The sequence below is a fragment of the Salvelinus fontinalis genome, chromosome 6 (genome assembly GCF_029448725.1).
Source record: "Salvelinus fontinalis isolate EN_2023a chromosome 6, ASM2944872v1, whole genome shotgun sequence".
NCBI lineage: Eukaryota > Metazoa > Chordata > Actinopteri > Salmoniformes > Salmonidae > Salvelinus > Salvelinus fontinalis.
This window is the reverse complement of record NC_074670.1, coordinates 19,079,236-19,095,899: the sequence shown is the minus strand read 5'-3', so window position 1 is coordinate 19,095,899 and position 16,664 is coordinate 19,079,236. Positions and strand designations below refer to the sequence as shown.

Here is a 16,664-nt window from a genome sequence, read left to right as displayed (position 1 = left end):
TACTAATTTAAGACAAATACCTGGCTAGCTAGCGGGGGTGTAAGTTATTCGTGGTAAATCTTATGTCTAACTAACCATAGAGCTCCAATGCAGACAAATATTACATTAGCCTTCCCCTTTGTTAGCTAGCGCTATTGACGAACATCTCATGAAGTCGCTACTGCTAACGTTAGCTGGCTAGCTAACTAATGTTGACACTTAAAGCAAAGTATTATGAAACGGGGCTAACTCTACATGACACACACACACAACTACACACCAACACAGGTAACCAAAATGACATGATAAAAGAAGCAAAAATATACTAACTCCAGCAGCGATTTGGGCTCTCACCTCTTCGCTCCCACTTGAGCTGTACCCAGCCTCCGCTAAGCTCTTGTGGTTCGACTCTATCCCAAGTAAGCGCAAGTGAGACTGGTCCTCGTTTAACGAGAGAACCAGGCTTGTGGGCCTTGGGCCTCCAGCATTAGTCACATCGTCAGCTTCTACCCCTGATCGGTCGAGTTGCCATCGCTTCTCAGAACGCAAGCGGCTGCGAGACGACCAAGGCCGACCAGGGAAGCGACCTCGGGGTGCAGCAGTACCAACTTGGCCTCCTATGGCAGCCGCGGTTGCTGATCCGCATCCCGCTGCCGCCATCATAGCTTCAAAAACAACACCGATAGCAACTTGAGGTGAGACAAGAGGGAAGGCGCGAGATAGGGAGGGGGGACCTGCAAGGCTGCCGGGAAATGAAGTATGTCCAAGGAAAGCTTCACAGGGTAACTTGCAAATCTTTATTTAAATGATGATTGGAATTTATAGGAGTGGTGTGTGTAATACAATATGTAATGCAAGTAATAAACCCATTTAATATTAAACAAAGGACACATTGCTCGATCATCGTTTCATTACAACCATTACGTTTATTGATAATTAACTACAAGGCCCAGCTTCCCTCCATACAAAAAAATACACATTTTGTGAATGGCCATCTACCGCTGTACCAATATTTTTAGGCTTGTCCCTATTCCTCAGTGGCGGAGCGGCTTGTCCTCGTCTTTTGATATGATCATACAAATTGAACCACTATGCATTATGTGCGCGCTCCTCACATGAGAGAGAGAGAGTCAATGCACTTAAATCAAGCTCTAAACATAATTTGAAAATAAGAATTGAAAACATCCACAAGTCTAGGCCTATATTTTTTTGCATTGATAAGAGGAGAATTATGGTTGCATATTGTAGTAAACTTCCCTGATGGAAATTATTCACAGAATAAGACAGGCAGGTTAACAGTAATTTTGCAACTGCAAGGCACATATTTTGCATATATTTTGCATTGCAATTCAGATAATCTGCACCGTCAGCAATCATAGGTGATTTACTACAAGCAAAAGTTAATTACACTGTTGAAATATATTTGAATTTAAGTGCCAAAACATACGTTTCTATGTACGCTATCTGAACTACATTACCCACAATGAACGGGGGGGGGGGGGGGGCAATATGGACGTCACATCCCCCTCTTCAGAAAACTGGAGTAGGAAGCGGAAAGGAACAAGTTGAAATTCTCTTTTGTGTTGATGGTTTGAGCTGTTTAACGTTAAGTTGTCAAGCAATTTAGAGCTATTTGACATATATATAATTAAAGATTACAGGTAAAAGCCTCGGGAAATATTATTAATGATGTATTTTCTGTAATAGAGGACAATTGCTGTTAACATTGTAGCATATATTGTTAGCCATCCAGTACGCAGTATTTTCGACTGCTTTTTCAAAACTTAGCTACTAGCCTACACATTTCGCCTTAAAATATTTCAGATCGCAAAATTGGTGTTTAAATATGTTATTTTATCGTGTAATCTGAGCAGATAGCCAGGCAAAAGCTAGGTGGAAACACAAGACTTGTTCCATTCTTTATCGATAGGGGGCACCCTCGTATTTTACAGACGGGCAGTTCCATGAAGCCTAAATGTGCCAGTCTAGATCTTCAAAATACCCTCTCACTTTTATACTCTTCCATCATACTTCAAGGTCTCTTTGAAAAGCTGTCAATACGAAGGGGGAAATAACAGGAAATCAACATGAACCTAGAGCGCCTTCCCAATGAGGAAAAACTCACCCTCTGCAGGAAATACTATTTAGGTAAGTTGGTAAGTCTGAACCACCAAGTGTTGTTTTTCTCTAATTATAAGCCACGTGACCAGGGGATTTCTGTCCCCTGGCATGGTTCAAAGAGAAAAACATTGCATGAGCTATCCAATGTTAGTGTTTACAACGTGTGTATGTAACGGATGTGAAATGGCTAGCTAGTTAGCGGGTGCGCGCTAGTAGCATTTCAATCAGTTACGTCACATGCTCTAAGACTTAAGTAGTGTTGCCCCTTGCTTTGCAAGGGCCGTGGCCTTTGTGGAGCGATGGGTAACGACCGTGCTTCGTGAGCAACCATTGTTGATGTGTGCAGAGGGTCCCTGGTTCGCGCCCGGGTCGGGGCGAGGGGATGGTTTAAAGTTATACTGTTACATTGATGCTGTTGACCCGGATCACTGGTTGCTGCGGAAAAAGGAGGAGGTTGAAAGGGGGGTGAGTGTAACGGATGTGAAATGGCTAGCTAGTTAGCGGGTGCGCGCTAGTAGCATTTCAATCAGTTACGTCACTTGCTCTGAGACTTAAGTAGTGTTGCCCCTTGCTTTGCAAGGGCCGTGGCTTTTGTGGAGCGATGGGTAACGCTGCTTCGTGGGCGACCGTTGTCGATGTGTGCAGAGGGTCCCTGGTTCGCGCCCGTGTCGGGGCGAGGGGACGGTTTAAAGTTATACTGTTACATGTATATATATATATATATATAAGTAATGCAAGAATCATGTAGTAATACTGTAATGACTTTCTATCTCAGGGGGATTTGCATTCCTTCCGTTCCTGTGGCTGGTGAATGTGGTGTGGTTTTTCAAAGAGGCCTTTGTAAAGCCAACATATACTGAACAACTTCAGATCAAAACATGTGAGTGTCAATCTGCCAATCAGAGTCTATGCACACAGAGAAAGTGCTGTTAATTAATATAACTCAAGATCCCTGTACAAATTATTAGTAGTCCAGGTTTGTTGTGGCACATCCACATACTGAATAAATAATACATTTATGTTACAGGTTGTGTGTCTTATGAGATGTAGGCCTATGATCCATGATGAGATAAGATGATCCAGCTAAAACATAAAGTTGGCTTTGTATTAGTTTAACATTAGTGTAAGTATTAGTTAAAGCATGCAGTTTCTATGCAAACATGACTACAATAAATTACATCTCTCTTTCAGATGTAAAGCGATCAGGGCTGGGGTTGCTACTGTGGGTTGCAGTACTCACCACATGGATAACCATATTCCAACACTTCAGAGCAGAATGGGGTGAAGTGGGCGACTACCTCTCCTTCACCATTCCACTTGGCATTCCCTGAGACAGACAAGGCGGGGAAACAAGAACGCTTCCTACTGTATAAACCTTTACCATGACAGAATTAATAGACAAATCTAACATAGGTTGAAATGGTTAAATGTGTAGTTGATCTCAATGGATAATCATGGTAATTTTTTCTGGGCTTTAATGAGTGGGAAGATGTCCTATGAACACTGCACCTTTCCCCCAAATTGTGTGTAGTGTGTGGATGTCTCAACACGTTTGAGTAAATTTGGAAGGTTATACAGGCGAATGGTATGTATGACAAAAATAAATAGCAAATTCATTAACTTTATAAATTAAATGGAAGTGTATGTGTTTTTTATTTGCTGTAATAAAGTTTTCGGTTTAGATGCCAGATTGTGGTCTGGTGTGCATTTCATTAGACATTTGGCTCCTATGGATAATATGAATGGTATGAGCATAGCTTTGGATAACAATATCCAATTGGATTTGTGTTTAATATGTCAGTATTTGTTTAACACTGCTCACGATAACAACATAGTTATTCCAGATAATAATATTCATAGTATCCTTTGTACTCTGTGTAAACAATTCCAACAGTGATGAGATATTAGCCAGTAAAGTACTTTATGATTGCAGAATTATGATTTTTAAGTGCTTAAATGAGGTCCGCTTCTGGCCAATCTCTTAGGCGCCTATTATGAAATTCAATCCATCTGTAGCAAATGTTAGCCCCCCTCTTCAGGATCATGGTTGATGCCATTTTTAGGTACTCAGTCAGACTCTACTTCTATTACCAACCGACGCCATGGCAGGAAGGACATGTCATCCCACCAGCTCCAGTACTTAACAAGTCCATTGAGTCTGCCAGGGTTGTATAAGTCACACGACTGTCTGCTCTAAATGGGGTCAAGGGGCAGTGGATGTAAACCCAAATCACATGTGTGTGATGGATGGTCATAAGATACCCAATCGATGAGGTGCTAAGACCTGTGACATGCGGGGGGCTTATATGACATTGTTGTGGATGTGGTGTCAGTGTAATTGTAGAACATGATGTTCACCCTGCATGTCATGATGACCTAATTATTAATAAGGTCGTTTTAATCATCTCCCCCAATCCCTCTCCAGGACAAAGTGGCTCGGGGAGACTGGCCAACATTAATCACAGATTTGTTCATCCCTCTCTTTGGGATTATGATCATCTCTGTAGAAATTATAGAATTAATACACATTTTGAATCATTTTTCTTTAGAATATAAAGACTTCCAAATAAGGCCAATGTGATTGAAGATTAGTGTGCTTAACACCTGCTTCACATTGATCAAAAGATCATTACATAAACAATGTAACAGAAAATTCTGAAGTATGTAGACCTATAAAATAAATGTTGTAACATCTTTAACATTCCAGTGTTTGGTAAAATATTGTTACAGGGTGTGACATTGACAATGTTTGAGACCTTGTTCAACCTCTGTTTAATAAGTTTAGGATTTTTTTTAAATCCTCATGCCCCAGTTGATAACCCGGGATAAACACAGTTTATGCAGTGTAGGCCTAATGGATACCATCATTCCAATTAAGCCTGTCAAAATAAAATTGCAATATTTAATTAGTTTTCAACGAATCTGTAGCAGCAATTATTGAGCAGTCCAGTCCGTTATGCAGTCTATCCCTAGAAGGAAGCGTCTGAACTGTTGCCTGGCAGAACACTGTATTGAGATTACCGCTTTTGGCAGTGTTGATGCCAATTGCCAAATTAACAAAAGGGGCTCCCAACAGGTGTCAAGGAAAACGACCATGTACGTTTAATTAAAGAGGTGCATTATCACACGTACACTATATGATTTTGATGGAGAATATCGTAACAGTTCTTCATATTTAGGTTGATATTATCGGGAGGAGTGTACCTTAAGGCAGGTCCCTACGCTATCGAAGCATTTGAGAACAACTAAAAAAGCATTTGAGAACAACTAAAAACCAAATCATAATTCACATAATTCCCAAACAGGCTGGTGGTGAATCCAAAGCAATGCAGGGTGCCCCACAGCGAAGTTCCCGCCTCATTATGTAACTCCTGCTATCATAAATACAGACCTTAACTGGAACTTCCACAGTTTATGTCAGGGAAAAGGGCAGAGTCAGATACACGGACGCAGCAATCCATCCTATTGGCAGTCAGAACATAATAGGACTTGCAGGCATCTCATAACGGTAAGTGCTAACGACTCTACGTCTCAGTCGGGATTTTACACGGTGACCCTTCCCAGCAACAATTTGAAAGGTCTTTGAGGTTCAAGCGGATTCGGTATTATTTACTGCAATATTCCAGATTTGACAAGGACTATAAAAACCATCGCTGTAGCCTTTACGAATCAATCACTTTCTGAACCACAGCAGTGAAGAAGCGGGTATATTATGGTTGAATTATTTCTTGCTTCATTCTAACAACTTACATTAGGCTAATAGTTTCTCGAATAGACCTACATTTATTGGACTATCATTTTTCCCATATGCTATTTCTTCCTGTGGCCTAGAATATTCGTAACATCCCCGGCCCATACTGGTGTGAAAGGCTGTAGCAATCACCGCATATTTTATTTTTTACCTCAGACGCCAAATGGACTTCGATCTGCCACCCACTTTTCCAGCCAGCGGTATAGCATGGGAGAGGGTCCTGCCGCCTCTTCTTCCCGGGCTCAACGGGACATTCGGGCTGTACTCATTCACTCCGTCGGAGCTGCTCACCCCAGTGACGGAGCACACTGGCTCTGCACAGGTAGGTTTATTCCCGTTACACTGCATGCAGTGCTCTAATTTCTCAATGATCAAACCATTTCTGGATTCATTTTTATATCAATTTTGTCTCAATGAGGTAGTCTTGATTAATTAATTTTATGTTTTACTTTCTATATTCTACTGACATTTTAATGAATGCCCATTTACTGCAGATGCTCTTGCATTTTCTTATCATTTGAATAGAATTACATAAAAGTAGATTAAACCAGCAGTAATAGAGCAGCAATAGTGTCAATTTGAGTAGTAATATTGGGTATCTTCCCCTGTTGCCAGGTGTGTTGTGACCACAGTCGATTCACAGTTCAGGTTGATGTAAAACACTTCAACCCAGAGGAGTTGATGGTCAAGGTGACAGGAGACTTTGTGGAGGTCCAAGGGAAACACAAAGAGAAAAAAGTAAGCAACTACTGTGTTACATGTATTATGCAAGAGTTGTTCTCTGTTCATAAACACACTGTCATAGTGTGATGACAGACATTGAATATAGCCTGGTTGCTATGCAGTCTGTTTCTGCTTCAGACAACTACTGACCAAACAGACTGGAACCCAGTCCACTTGTTAGCCTGAAAACGAGCATTCCTCACTGACTGTGTTCACTATATCGTGTGTTTGCAGGATGGGTCGGGACTGGTGACGCGACAGTTTAACCGGCGCTACAGGATTCCAGAGGGAGTGGACTCCATGGCTCTGGAGTCAGCTGTGTCGCCTGAAGGCATCCTCATCATATCTGCCCCTATGCTGCAGGGGGAGAACTCCACACACCGGTCCCACTCAGAACCATGAGCATACACACCATAAGAACAAACACACAATCCATAGGAACCAGTGTTGGGGGGGGGGGGGGGGGGGGGTAGTAAACTACATGTAGTTCAACTAGTAATTTAACTACATTTTGCAGTAGCTTGGTGGCAGTTCATATCTTGGTAGTATTTAGTAGTTTGCTACACAGCAAAAAAAAGTAGTTAACTACTGGAACTACACACTACTTTTTTTGCAAATAGAAAATATGGGTGAAGTAGGCAATCATTTCCTTTCTTTTTCAGTATTACCCCTTTCTAATTCTCATTTGAAACAGTTGTGTTTAATATGCTAAATTACACATTCTGTTAACATCTTACTCCAGAGTGATCTGTTCTTGCAATTTGTAGTCTGACATTTCAAATATAGTTTTCGCAAAGTAGTTTGCAATTTTTCAAATTAACTTTAGTTAAAGAAAATAAAAATGTAGTTATGGGTAACTTTAATGTAGCTTAACTTCTTCCAGTGTGAAGTAATTGGTGACTTGGTAAACTGTACACACACCAAATAAGGATAGAAGCAAAAATACAGGCAAGCTCTCCTCCAACAGACATATCAAACACTCACCAAGGAGCTGGTGCCTGCCTGTACCAAAACACCCATTAACTAAGCCGTCACACTATTAGAATTCCCTGCTCTCTCTCCCTCTGAGGTTTGTATATATTAACAGGACAGATTCCTCATTTAAAAGCATCCCTCATCCTAAATAATCCCATTTAACTCATCAATCTTAATATTTTTATGGAACCATTCATTGTAAATATGATATAAAACCATTGAAAATGTTGATTTGATTGTGTGGCGTGTCTAATGCCCTCTAAATCATGTGTAAATGTTTTAACACTCAGATTATCAAGTATGTTCACAAAACCCAACAGTAAGGTTGTTGTATATTTTCTAACTATTCATTGTAAAAAGAGAATTTGTTAACAAAAATAAATGCACTATATATTTCGGTACAAAAATAAAAATGCTGTTGAATTGATTGTTGTTTTTGTTCCATGTGTGTGCTCACCACCAGTGATCACGCTTCCTGGAATTCATCCAACAGTCCACAGTCGCTGAAAGAAAAAACATCTATTTTTAGAGCATGTTCCAAGGTTGCTTCAACACTTTGCATAGCCAAATATTATATCACTCTACGAACCATATCTGTGTCTGCAATGAGAAGACAAAACAATCAGCATAACACATGATTTAACAATACAGTGCATTCGGAAAGTATTCAGACCCCTTGACTTTTTCCACATTTTGTTATGTTACAGCTTTATTCTAAAATAGATTAAATCGTTTTCCCCCCTCTATCTACATACAATACCCCATAATGACCAAGCAAAACAGGGTTTTGATTTTTTTTTGCAAATAAAGAACTGAAATATGACATTTACATAAGTATTCAGACCCTTTACTCAGTACTTTGTTGTAGCACCTTTGGCAGCGATAACAACCTCGAGTCTTCTTGGGAATGACGCTACAAGCTTGGCACACCTGTATTTGGGGAGTTTCTCCCATTCTTCTCTGCAGATCCTCTCAAGCTCTGTCAGGTTAGCTATTTTCAGGCCTCTCCAGAGATGTTCGATCAGGTTCAAGTCCAGGCTCTGGCTGGGCCACTCAAGGACATTCAGAGACTTGTCCCGAAGTCACTCCTACATTGTCTTGGCTGTGTGCTTAGGGTCATTGTCCTGTTCTAAAAACCTGTTTTTGCTTTGTCATTATGGGATATTGTGTGTAGATTGATGAGGATTTTTATTTTTATTTAATCAATTTTAGAATAAGGCTGTATACAGTGCCTTCAGAAAGTATTCATACCCCTGGACTTATTCCACATTTTGTTGTGTTACAGCCTGAATTCACAATTTATGAAATATTTATTTTCGCAACCATCTATGTTTTTAGAAATTATTCCACATTTATTGAGAATGAAATACAGAAATTTGTAGAAGCACCTTTGGCAGTGATTAAGCTGTGAATCTTTCTGGGTAAGTCTCTAAGAGCTTTTCACACCTGGATTGTGTAACATTTGCCCATTATTTTTTTCAAACTCTGTCAAATGGGTTGTTGATCATTGCGAGACAACCGTTTTCAGGTCTTGCCATAGATGTTCAAGTCGATTTAATTCAAAACTTACTCAGCCACTCAGCCAACATTGACCTTCTTCTTGGAAACCAACTCCAGTGTAGATTTGGCCTTATGTTTTAGATTACTGTCTTGCTGACAGGTGAATCGGCGTACACATCACGGACAAACTGAAATGGTCCACCCACACAGACAGCGACACAGAGAGCGTCTCTTCAACCTCAGGAGGCTGAAGAAATTTGACTTGTCACCGAAAACCCTTAAACGTTTACAGATGCACAATCGAGAGCATCCTGTCGGGCTGTATCACCGCCTGCTCCGCCCACAACCGTAAGGTTCTCCAGAGGGTAGTGAGGTCTGCACAATGCATCACCGGGGACAAACTACCTGCCCTCCAGGACACCTACAGCACCCGATATCACAGGAAGGCCAAAAAGATCAAGGACAACAACCACCCGAGCCACTGCCTGTTCACACCGTTATCATCCAGAAGGCGAGATCAATGCATCAAAGCTGGGACCTAGAGACTGAAAAACAGCTTCTATCTCAAGGCCATCAGACTGTTAAACAGCCATCACTAACAGAGTGGCTGCTGCCAACATAGAATCAAATCTCTAGACACTTTAATAATTCATGTAATAAATTGGATGTAATACATGTATCACTTGTCACTTTAAACAATGCCACTTTATATAATGTTTACATACCCTACATTACTCATCTCATATGTATATACTGTACTCTATACCATCTACTGCATCTTCCCTATGCCGCACGGCCATAGCTCATCCATATATGTATATGTACACTGTCGGAACTAGAAGCACAAGCATTTCGCTACACTCGCAATAACATCTTCTAACCATGTGTATGTGACCAATAAAATTTTATTAGATTTGAATTAATCTCCCAGTGTCTGGTGGAAAGTAGACTGAAGCATGTTTTCCTCTAGGATTTTGCCTGTGTTTAGCTCCATTCAGTTTTTTTAATCCTGAAAAACTCCCCAGTCCTTAACGATTACAAGCATACCCATAACATAATGCAGCCACCACCATGCTTGACAATATGGAGAATGGTACTCAGTAATGTGTTGTATTGGATTTGCCCCAAACATAGCACTTTGTATTTAGAACAAAAAGTTAATTTCTTTGCCACATTTTTTGCAGTTTTACTTTTTAATACCTTATTGCAAACATGATGTATGTTTTGGAATATTTTTATTCTGTACAGGCTTCCTTCTTTTCACTGTCATTTAGGTTCGTTTTGTGGAGTAACTACAATGTGGTTGAACAATCCCCAGTTATTTCCTATCACAGCCAATAAACTAACTGTTTTAAAGTCACTATTGGCCTCATGGTGAAATCCCTGAGCGGTCTCCTTCCTCTCCGGCAACTGAGTAAGCAAGGACACCTGTATCTTTGTAGTGACTGGGTGTATTGATACACCATCCAAAGTGTAACTAATAACTTCACTATGCTCAAAGGGATATTCAATGTCTGCTTTTTTTCTTCCTCTTTGTTTACCCATCTACCAATATGTGCCCTTCTTTGCGAGGCATTGGAAATCCTCCCTGGCCATTGTGGTCGAATCTGTGTTTGAAATTCACTGCTCAACTGAGGGACCTTAAAGATAATTGGATGTGTGGGGTATATAGATGAGGTAGTCATTCAGAAATTATGCTAAACACTATTATTGCACACAGATTGAGACCATGCAACTTATTATGTGACTTGTTCAGCACATTTTTACTCCTGAATTTATTTAGGCTTGCCATAACAAAGTGGTTGAATACTTGACGCAAGAGATTTTTCAGCTTTGAATTTTTCATTATTGTAAAGATTTCTAATAACATAATTCCACTTTGACACTATGGGGTATTGTGTAGGCCAGTGACAACAAAAAAATCTCTATTTAATCGATTTTAAATTCAGGCTATAACACAAAATGTGGAAAAAAGTGAATACTTTCTGAAGACACTGTAATTACCCTGAAAATATATTAAGTTCATTATCTTAATGAGGAATGGAAAGGTCAATTAAATAAATGACGAAGGATGTACTGTATCTAGGGAACATATACCAGTTCTTTACCTGATTTGCTCCTTCACCCACTTCCTCTGCTGCCTTAAGACCATCAGTAAGGGGTCGTCTTTAAACTCCTGCTCGTCTGAATCTTAATGGGGAAAAAATATGCAGTTAAAATGTCGCTGTGCAGATAACAAAAGTAACTTTAGGAGCAGTTGATTACATGACCGATTCTTTTTGTTCTAACTTTAGTTACTTTCCAGCAAAGCTATGCCAGGTGTTCATAATATGTTATATTAGATCACATGTTAATTGTACAAAGGTATAAATAGCCAGAAATATACACATGAAAACCGATAACTGTCACTGGTTCACACGGTCAATGTACTCCTGTAACAGAAGACTATGGCATCACTCAATTGTTATGCTGCCCTATATAGTTAGCAAAAGACCTCTTCAGCATTTAGGGCAAAATCCTAACTTATTATTTCGAGTAAGTAATGCATGTATAGGAATGGGATTTTCAGGAAAAAGTTGTTTGGATTCAGTTCCGGTGGAACTTGACTGGAGGCTATATATACACTGTATTATATGGCCAGAGTCTATTCCACCTCTGCTACCTAGAGTGTTAAGGTCAGCAGTCCCCACTGCACCAGGCAGTCTCACCTTCAGCCTCCTGCAGCAGCTGAGCTACGACCTCCCGGGGCTGCTGTGCACTGGGAGGCGGGGCGGGGGACTGTGGGGGCGCGTATCTGGGAGAGTCAGAGGACACAGTCGTTCTGGGCGGGTCCGGGGAGTCCATGGTCGGGAACATTACCTCTGAAACTACCTGCCAAGGTAAATTAATATGCTTTACTCATCTAATATCTTTATTTAAATTAAACTAAGCTGGATAAATTAATAAAGTAAATGAATATTATTGTAACACTGAAAAATTAATAACAGTCTTTCTTCAATGTATTAATGGCATCTAGCATCGGTGATGCTGATGACCCACGGTGTTAACTGACCTGTCCAAGGGTAATGTGTATGGGAGAGGGTGGTGGAGCACAATCTCCAGGGCGGCCCTCTCTCACTACCCCTGGCCCGCTTTCCTGTTGCCCCCAGTCTCTGCTGGGCTCCTCTCTCCATGGGGTGACCCTGTCTTTACCTCTGGTGCTGTGTTGGCTCACACTCCAATCTGTATAGCTGGGCCTCTCAGCATGGTCTGCATCACCAACGTGATGCCTACAGAGATATTGTCATTGAGTTTTCAGACTGGACCACATAATGCATCTGTTTCACATGTCATTCAATCAAAATGTCACCCCTCTTAGATACAGGTCATACCTGACTGATTTCTTCTTTCTGCAGGACGGCCCTGTCCGCTTTTCACTCCTCTCCTCCTGTAGTGTCTCCTTTTTTGTCCTCTCAGTTCTCCTCTGTTGAACTGCCCACTCTTCCTCTGTGGTCTCAGACGAGGCGGGCGGTGGTGGAGAGGACTCATGTTTACTAGTGGGCTCCTCAGTGGAGGTGTCTGTGGAGCTGAACTGGGCTTTGGGCTGCCTGACGGTCCGGTCGGCCCAAGAGACCTCCCTCCTCTTTGGGCTCCTCTAGTGGCTGGGTGGAGGGGAGAGGGGCTGAGCGGTATAAGGAAGGATGTCACAGAGGAGGTGCATGTAGGGACAGACCGGGGTATCCGGCTGCAACTTGGAGACGGTGGGGCTGGAGATGGGGAGGGAGAGGGCAGCTGCAGGGGAGAACGGTCCATGGGGGACACTGGTCTCCTGGGGGGCTGGGGTGAAGGAGCGGTTAACTATACGAGTGGAATATGCAGGGTGAGGATTCCGCTGTACCTAACGAAGGGAAACAAATCAAATGATCTGTGATTAGCTAAATGCATTGGAAAATCCTACCACACAATGGCAGACATTTCAAAGAGACATCAAAACATCTTTCTAATAGCAGGTGTAGTAGACAGGAGGGTAAGTACCTTGTGTGCCTGCCAGCTGACAGAGTGCTGATGAAAGGTGTGAACCTGCTGTGGGTTTGACTGAACCCACTGACTGGCCTGCTCCATCTTCCTCCTCAGACGCCACTGAAACAGGATGTCCTCCTCTGGGCGTGTGCGGGGGTCAGGGGGACCAACCACAGACAATTTGGGCACGGTTCCAGCATAGAGGTCTGCTGAGCTTAGGTTCCCCACAACTTGAGGAAGCGGTTGCACAAGAAGAGTTATTGCAATATGTGTATTCAGATATAAAGTGAGAATAAAGAGTGTTGCAAAAGGAAACTAAATCGTGACCATGAGAAATGAGGGATGTGGCAAGAGCACAGAATAACAGTGGCTCTGGGAGTTTGAAAAAGCAATATCATGTGGTTGAGACAAGGGAAATTCATGCAAATCAGATGTTTTGAACTTCCCCACCCCCATGACTCACCAGTGGTTGAGTTGATAAGACTGGTAATTATAGGCCTTTGGACTGGCTCATCTATGCTCACAGGGGAGGACAAATTGGAGCAGCCCAGGCCCTCAGAGCTGATGGGGATAGATCCACTACTGAGTGAGTGCTCACTGAAAACATCAAATTTATTTTTTGTAAGACTAATCCAATTCCAATTTTCCACATTGCAACTGACTGAATTACATTTAATTGACCCCAACCCTGCTCAGGTTATTCCATTCCTCCCAGCATATCTACCTTCTGTGTAGCAGTCTACTGGCCTTCTCCTGTAGATGCAGTATCTCGGAGTCTCCAAGGTCACCATGAGAAGAGTCTGACAGGCCCTGCCAGGGCATCAGAAAGAGAGGCCAGTGAGTGCACTAGAGGCATCATCTCCTGTCACCATTTCTATCACCAACATTCTAGAACATTCACAATGTTGTGTAACTGTGAGCCCTCAGCGGGTTCCGTTTTGAAAACGCTTTATGGATCGGTTCTATGAAAGTTCACGTCAGTTGCATATCGAGTTTAGCTCATTCCCTCAGGGATATGCAGCAAGCTGGATATGGAGCGGTGTTTTGACCAGAAGGGGTATCAACAAAGGCATCAAACACAGTTGCATAATCAAAGGGAACAGCTTCTAACTAGTTCATATAAACACATTGGTTGGGCAGGACATGTCGTCTGGTGTTGGTATGCAAATATTTATGAGGAGAGGGACTCTGCAAGTGGTGGTCTTTCTTCCAATACATCTCAACCATTCTGGCTCTTGCACACTTGACAGCATTACATAAACCTGTCCAATACCAATATATCTCACCATCTCAAACACAAACTCTTACCAAAACATAGGATGAACAGAACAATGTTGTTCCATTTAACACCACTAGATGGCTACACTGACCCCACCAATTCAATGTACACTTGTAACAACAAGGTTCGTCACACACCATGGCACTAAGATCAAGGAGTCCCCTTGTTTTATAGAGCCAGCAAATCTTTTAGTGAGTTTCAATGAGATGTAAAGAACAATGAATGATCCAAGTGAAGTACCCTTGTCACTGGTTTGAGTGGGTGTAGAACTGGTGGGTAGAGGGGAGGAGGACAGCCACCAGAAAGGCTGCTGGCCCTCTCCCATCATTGCCGACATCTGCAGACGTTCCTCTCGACTCTGCGGCCTTCCGTGACGAAAGCGTTCAATGTACCTGGAAAAGGAATTGTTGTAGTTACTAATGAGACATGTAAAGGGCATAACATCATAAAGCAATGCAAAAATCCTATACTCGTCACCTGCAAGCTTATTGTGGATATCATTTTACACACTACAATGAAGACATACATAAGGATGCAGGGTCACAAATGCTGTATGACATGTCACAAATAAAACAAATGACCATTATGTAATTCTAGAAATAGTATTAAGCATACTTTGCCAACACTGAATCTTCCTGCTCTCCTCCCCCAGTGGAGACCAGGGACTTTCCCGATGTCGGGTCCCGTGTCAGTGTGTCTGTGTGTCTGTGTTCGGGGAGGCGGCAGTGTTGGCTGGGGAGGACACAAGATCAGTGGAGGGCCAGGACTCTAAGAAACTAGGCTGGGCCTCTGGCAGGAGGAAGACAGAGGACAAAGTGGTTGGCTGCCCCAAGGATTTACGTATCTCAGAGCATCGTAGCACCATTAGGTGCAAAAACTTGACCTACCCAGTTGCGGCCCACTTTTTGGAGGCAGGCCACTCGATTTCATCTTTGCGTTATATTGGCATCGAACATGTCACCCTCCCTAGGAGAGGGGGTGACCTTGATAATTTATTGTTAAGACGAGAGGCTGCTTGGATATTTAATTTAAAGACCCTTGCTCCCTTCGGTCTTAATGTGGACTTTGATCTGAAGCCATTCTTGTGATTGTTGTGTTTGTGACTTTGCCATTGTGGTTGTTTGTAGGCTTGTGTGGTCTTTAGTGAGTCTATAATCGTATGCTATCCATTTGTATTAATTGTATGTTGCTCATTCTATGCCGTTTTAATATGAGTAATTAACCAATGATATTAGGCCACTGTTGGCCATGATTACAGACACCTGTATGTCTTGACACTATATATAAACGAGTCATCCCGCAGTGTCTGTGATTGTACCCTGATGAAGACAGCTTGCCTGTCGAAACGTTGGTAATTAAATATTTTTGCATCTGAGCTCCTAGAGTGTGCGGCTCTCCTTTATTTTCAAGTTTTCTACTCCGCTAGCCAGCACCTCGCCTACATAGGTGTGCGTTTCTTTTTCTTGTAGATTGGCTGCCCCAAGGAAGCACGGGTCCTCTGGGCTCAGTGAGTGTGTCTGGAGAGGAGGAGGGCTGGACAGCTGGGCAAGGCCAACAGGGTTCAGGGTCTAAGACAAACCAGGAAAAAAAGCTAAAGTTTGATCAGGAGACTATACTGACAATACATGTATTTACTGTATTGGAGTATGTGTATTTGGAAAAGACCCCGACAGCCCCATAGTTCAGTTCTTACGGTTTTCCTCTGTTGCTTTGGAAGCTTCTTGGTGCGTGAGGGGTTGTAATGTGTTTTTCCCAGAGAATGGTCTGGCGGAAAGGGATTCTTCCTTGTGAACAGAGCAGCATCACTAAGAGAGCAAGAGAGACAAAAGGTGACCATTTTCATTGTGGTAAAAACACATCGTTCTGGTTTTGAAAACGGTAGCTCCTTTTTATTTGTTCCACGTCTCACCTGGATTTCATGTTGACAGTACCACCGGCACCAACTCACCCACTGGGCAGAGAAGTGTTATAGCACACATGTAGACTACTCTTTGCTATAATCATAGGATGAGACAGTGTTAAAGTGTGTCAGGTAAATAGTTAACGGAAACTCACCCCATTCCGTACAAATGTGCGCAACCGCAACATTCAAACGAGGCTACAAAGAAAACTAATGGGATTGTAGCGACTTTGTTGACTTCAATATTCGGGGTCTGAACTAGGTTTCCATTCAAGCGTTGATCGACATGGTAATGGCTCTATAGTATTGGAGGAAAGTTGAAAAAACGGACCCTCCGTTATATCGTGACGTGTCATGTCGTAACATACAGCACGCATAAAGCAACTATTTCTGTATAATAATCTCTCTCCACCAGGTGTAGCACTTCTCTCATCGTT

At 42.1% G+C, this 16,664-nt stretch overlaps 3 protein-coding genes and 1 pseudogene across 4 annotated transcripts in view; 2 read left to right on the top strand and 2 right to left on the bottom strand.

The window, feature by feature from the left end:
• LOC129857256 (histone-lysine N-methyltransferase 2A-like) overlaps positions 1–697 on the bottom strand; it is a 55,554-nt gene extending 54,857 nt beyond the window's left edge. Inside the window, exon 1 of one of the 2 annotated variants that reach the window (XM_055925309.1) lies at positions 310–697. In XM_055925309.1, coding sequence (XP_055781284.1) covers positions 310–642 — 333 coding nt within the window. In that variant the 5' untranslated portion in view covers positions 643–697. The remainder of the gene's footprint in view (positions 1–309) is intronic. The other variant, XM_055925310.1, reaches the window with a different exon arrangement.
• A 184-nt stretch (positions 698–881) lies between these two features.
• LOC129856822 (proline and serine-rich protein 3-like) lies at positions 882–16,247 on the bottom strand (annotated as a pseudogene).
• LOC129857291 (gamma-secretase subunit PEN-2) lies at positions 2,037–3,788 on the top strand. Its single transcript, XM_055925378.1, has 3 exons — positions 2,037–2,127; positions 2,876–2,980; positions 3,292–3,788. The coding sequence occupies exons 1-3, from the start codon at positions 2,067–2,069 to the stop codon at positions 3,429–3,431; spliced, it is 306 nt and encodes a 101-aa protein (XP_055781353.1). The 5' UTR covers positions 2,037–2,066; the 3' UTR covers positions 3,432–3,788.
• On the top strand, positions 6,015–7,976 carry LOC129857288 (alpha-crystallin A chain-like). The gene is made up of 3 exons (XM_055925376.1): positions 6,015–6,173; positions 6,467–6,589; positions 6,809–7,976. The coding sequence occupies exons 1-3, from the start codon at positions 6,015–6,017 to the stop codon at positions 6,974–6,976; spliced, it is 450 nt and encodes a 149-aa protein (XP_055781351.1). The 3' UTR covers positions 6,977–7,976.
• Positions 16,248–16,664: the final 417 nt, after the last annotated feature.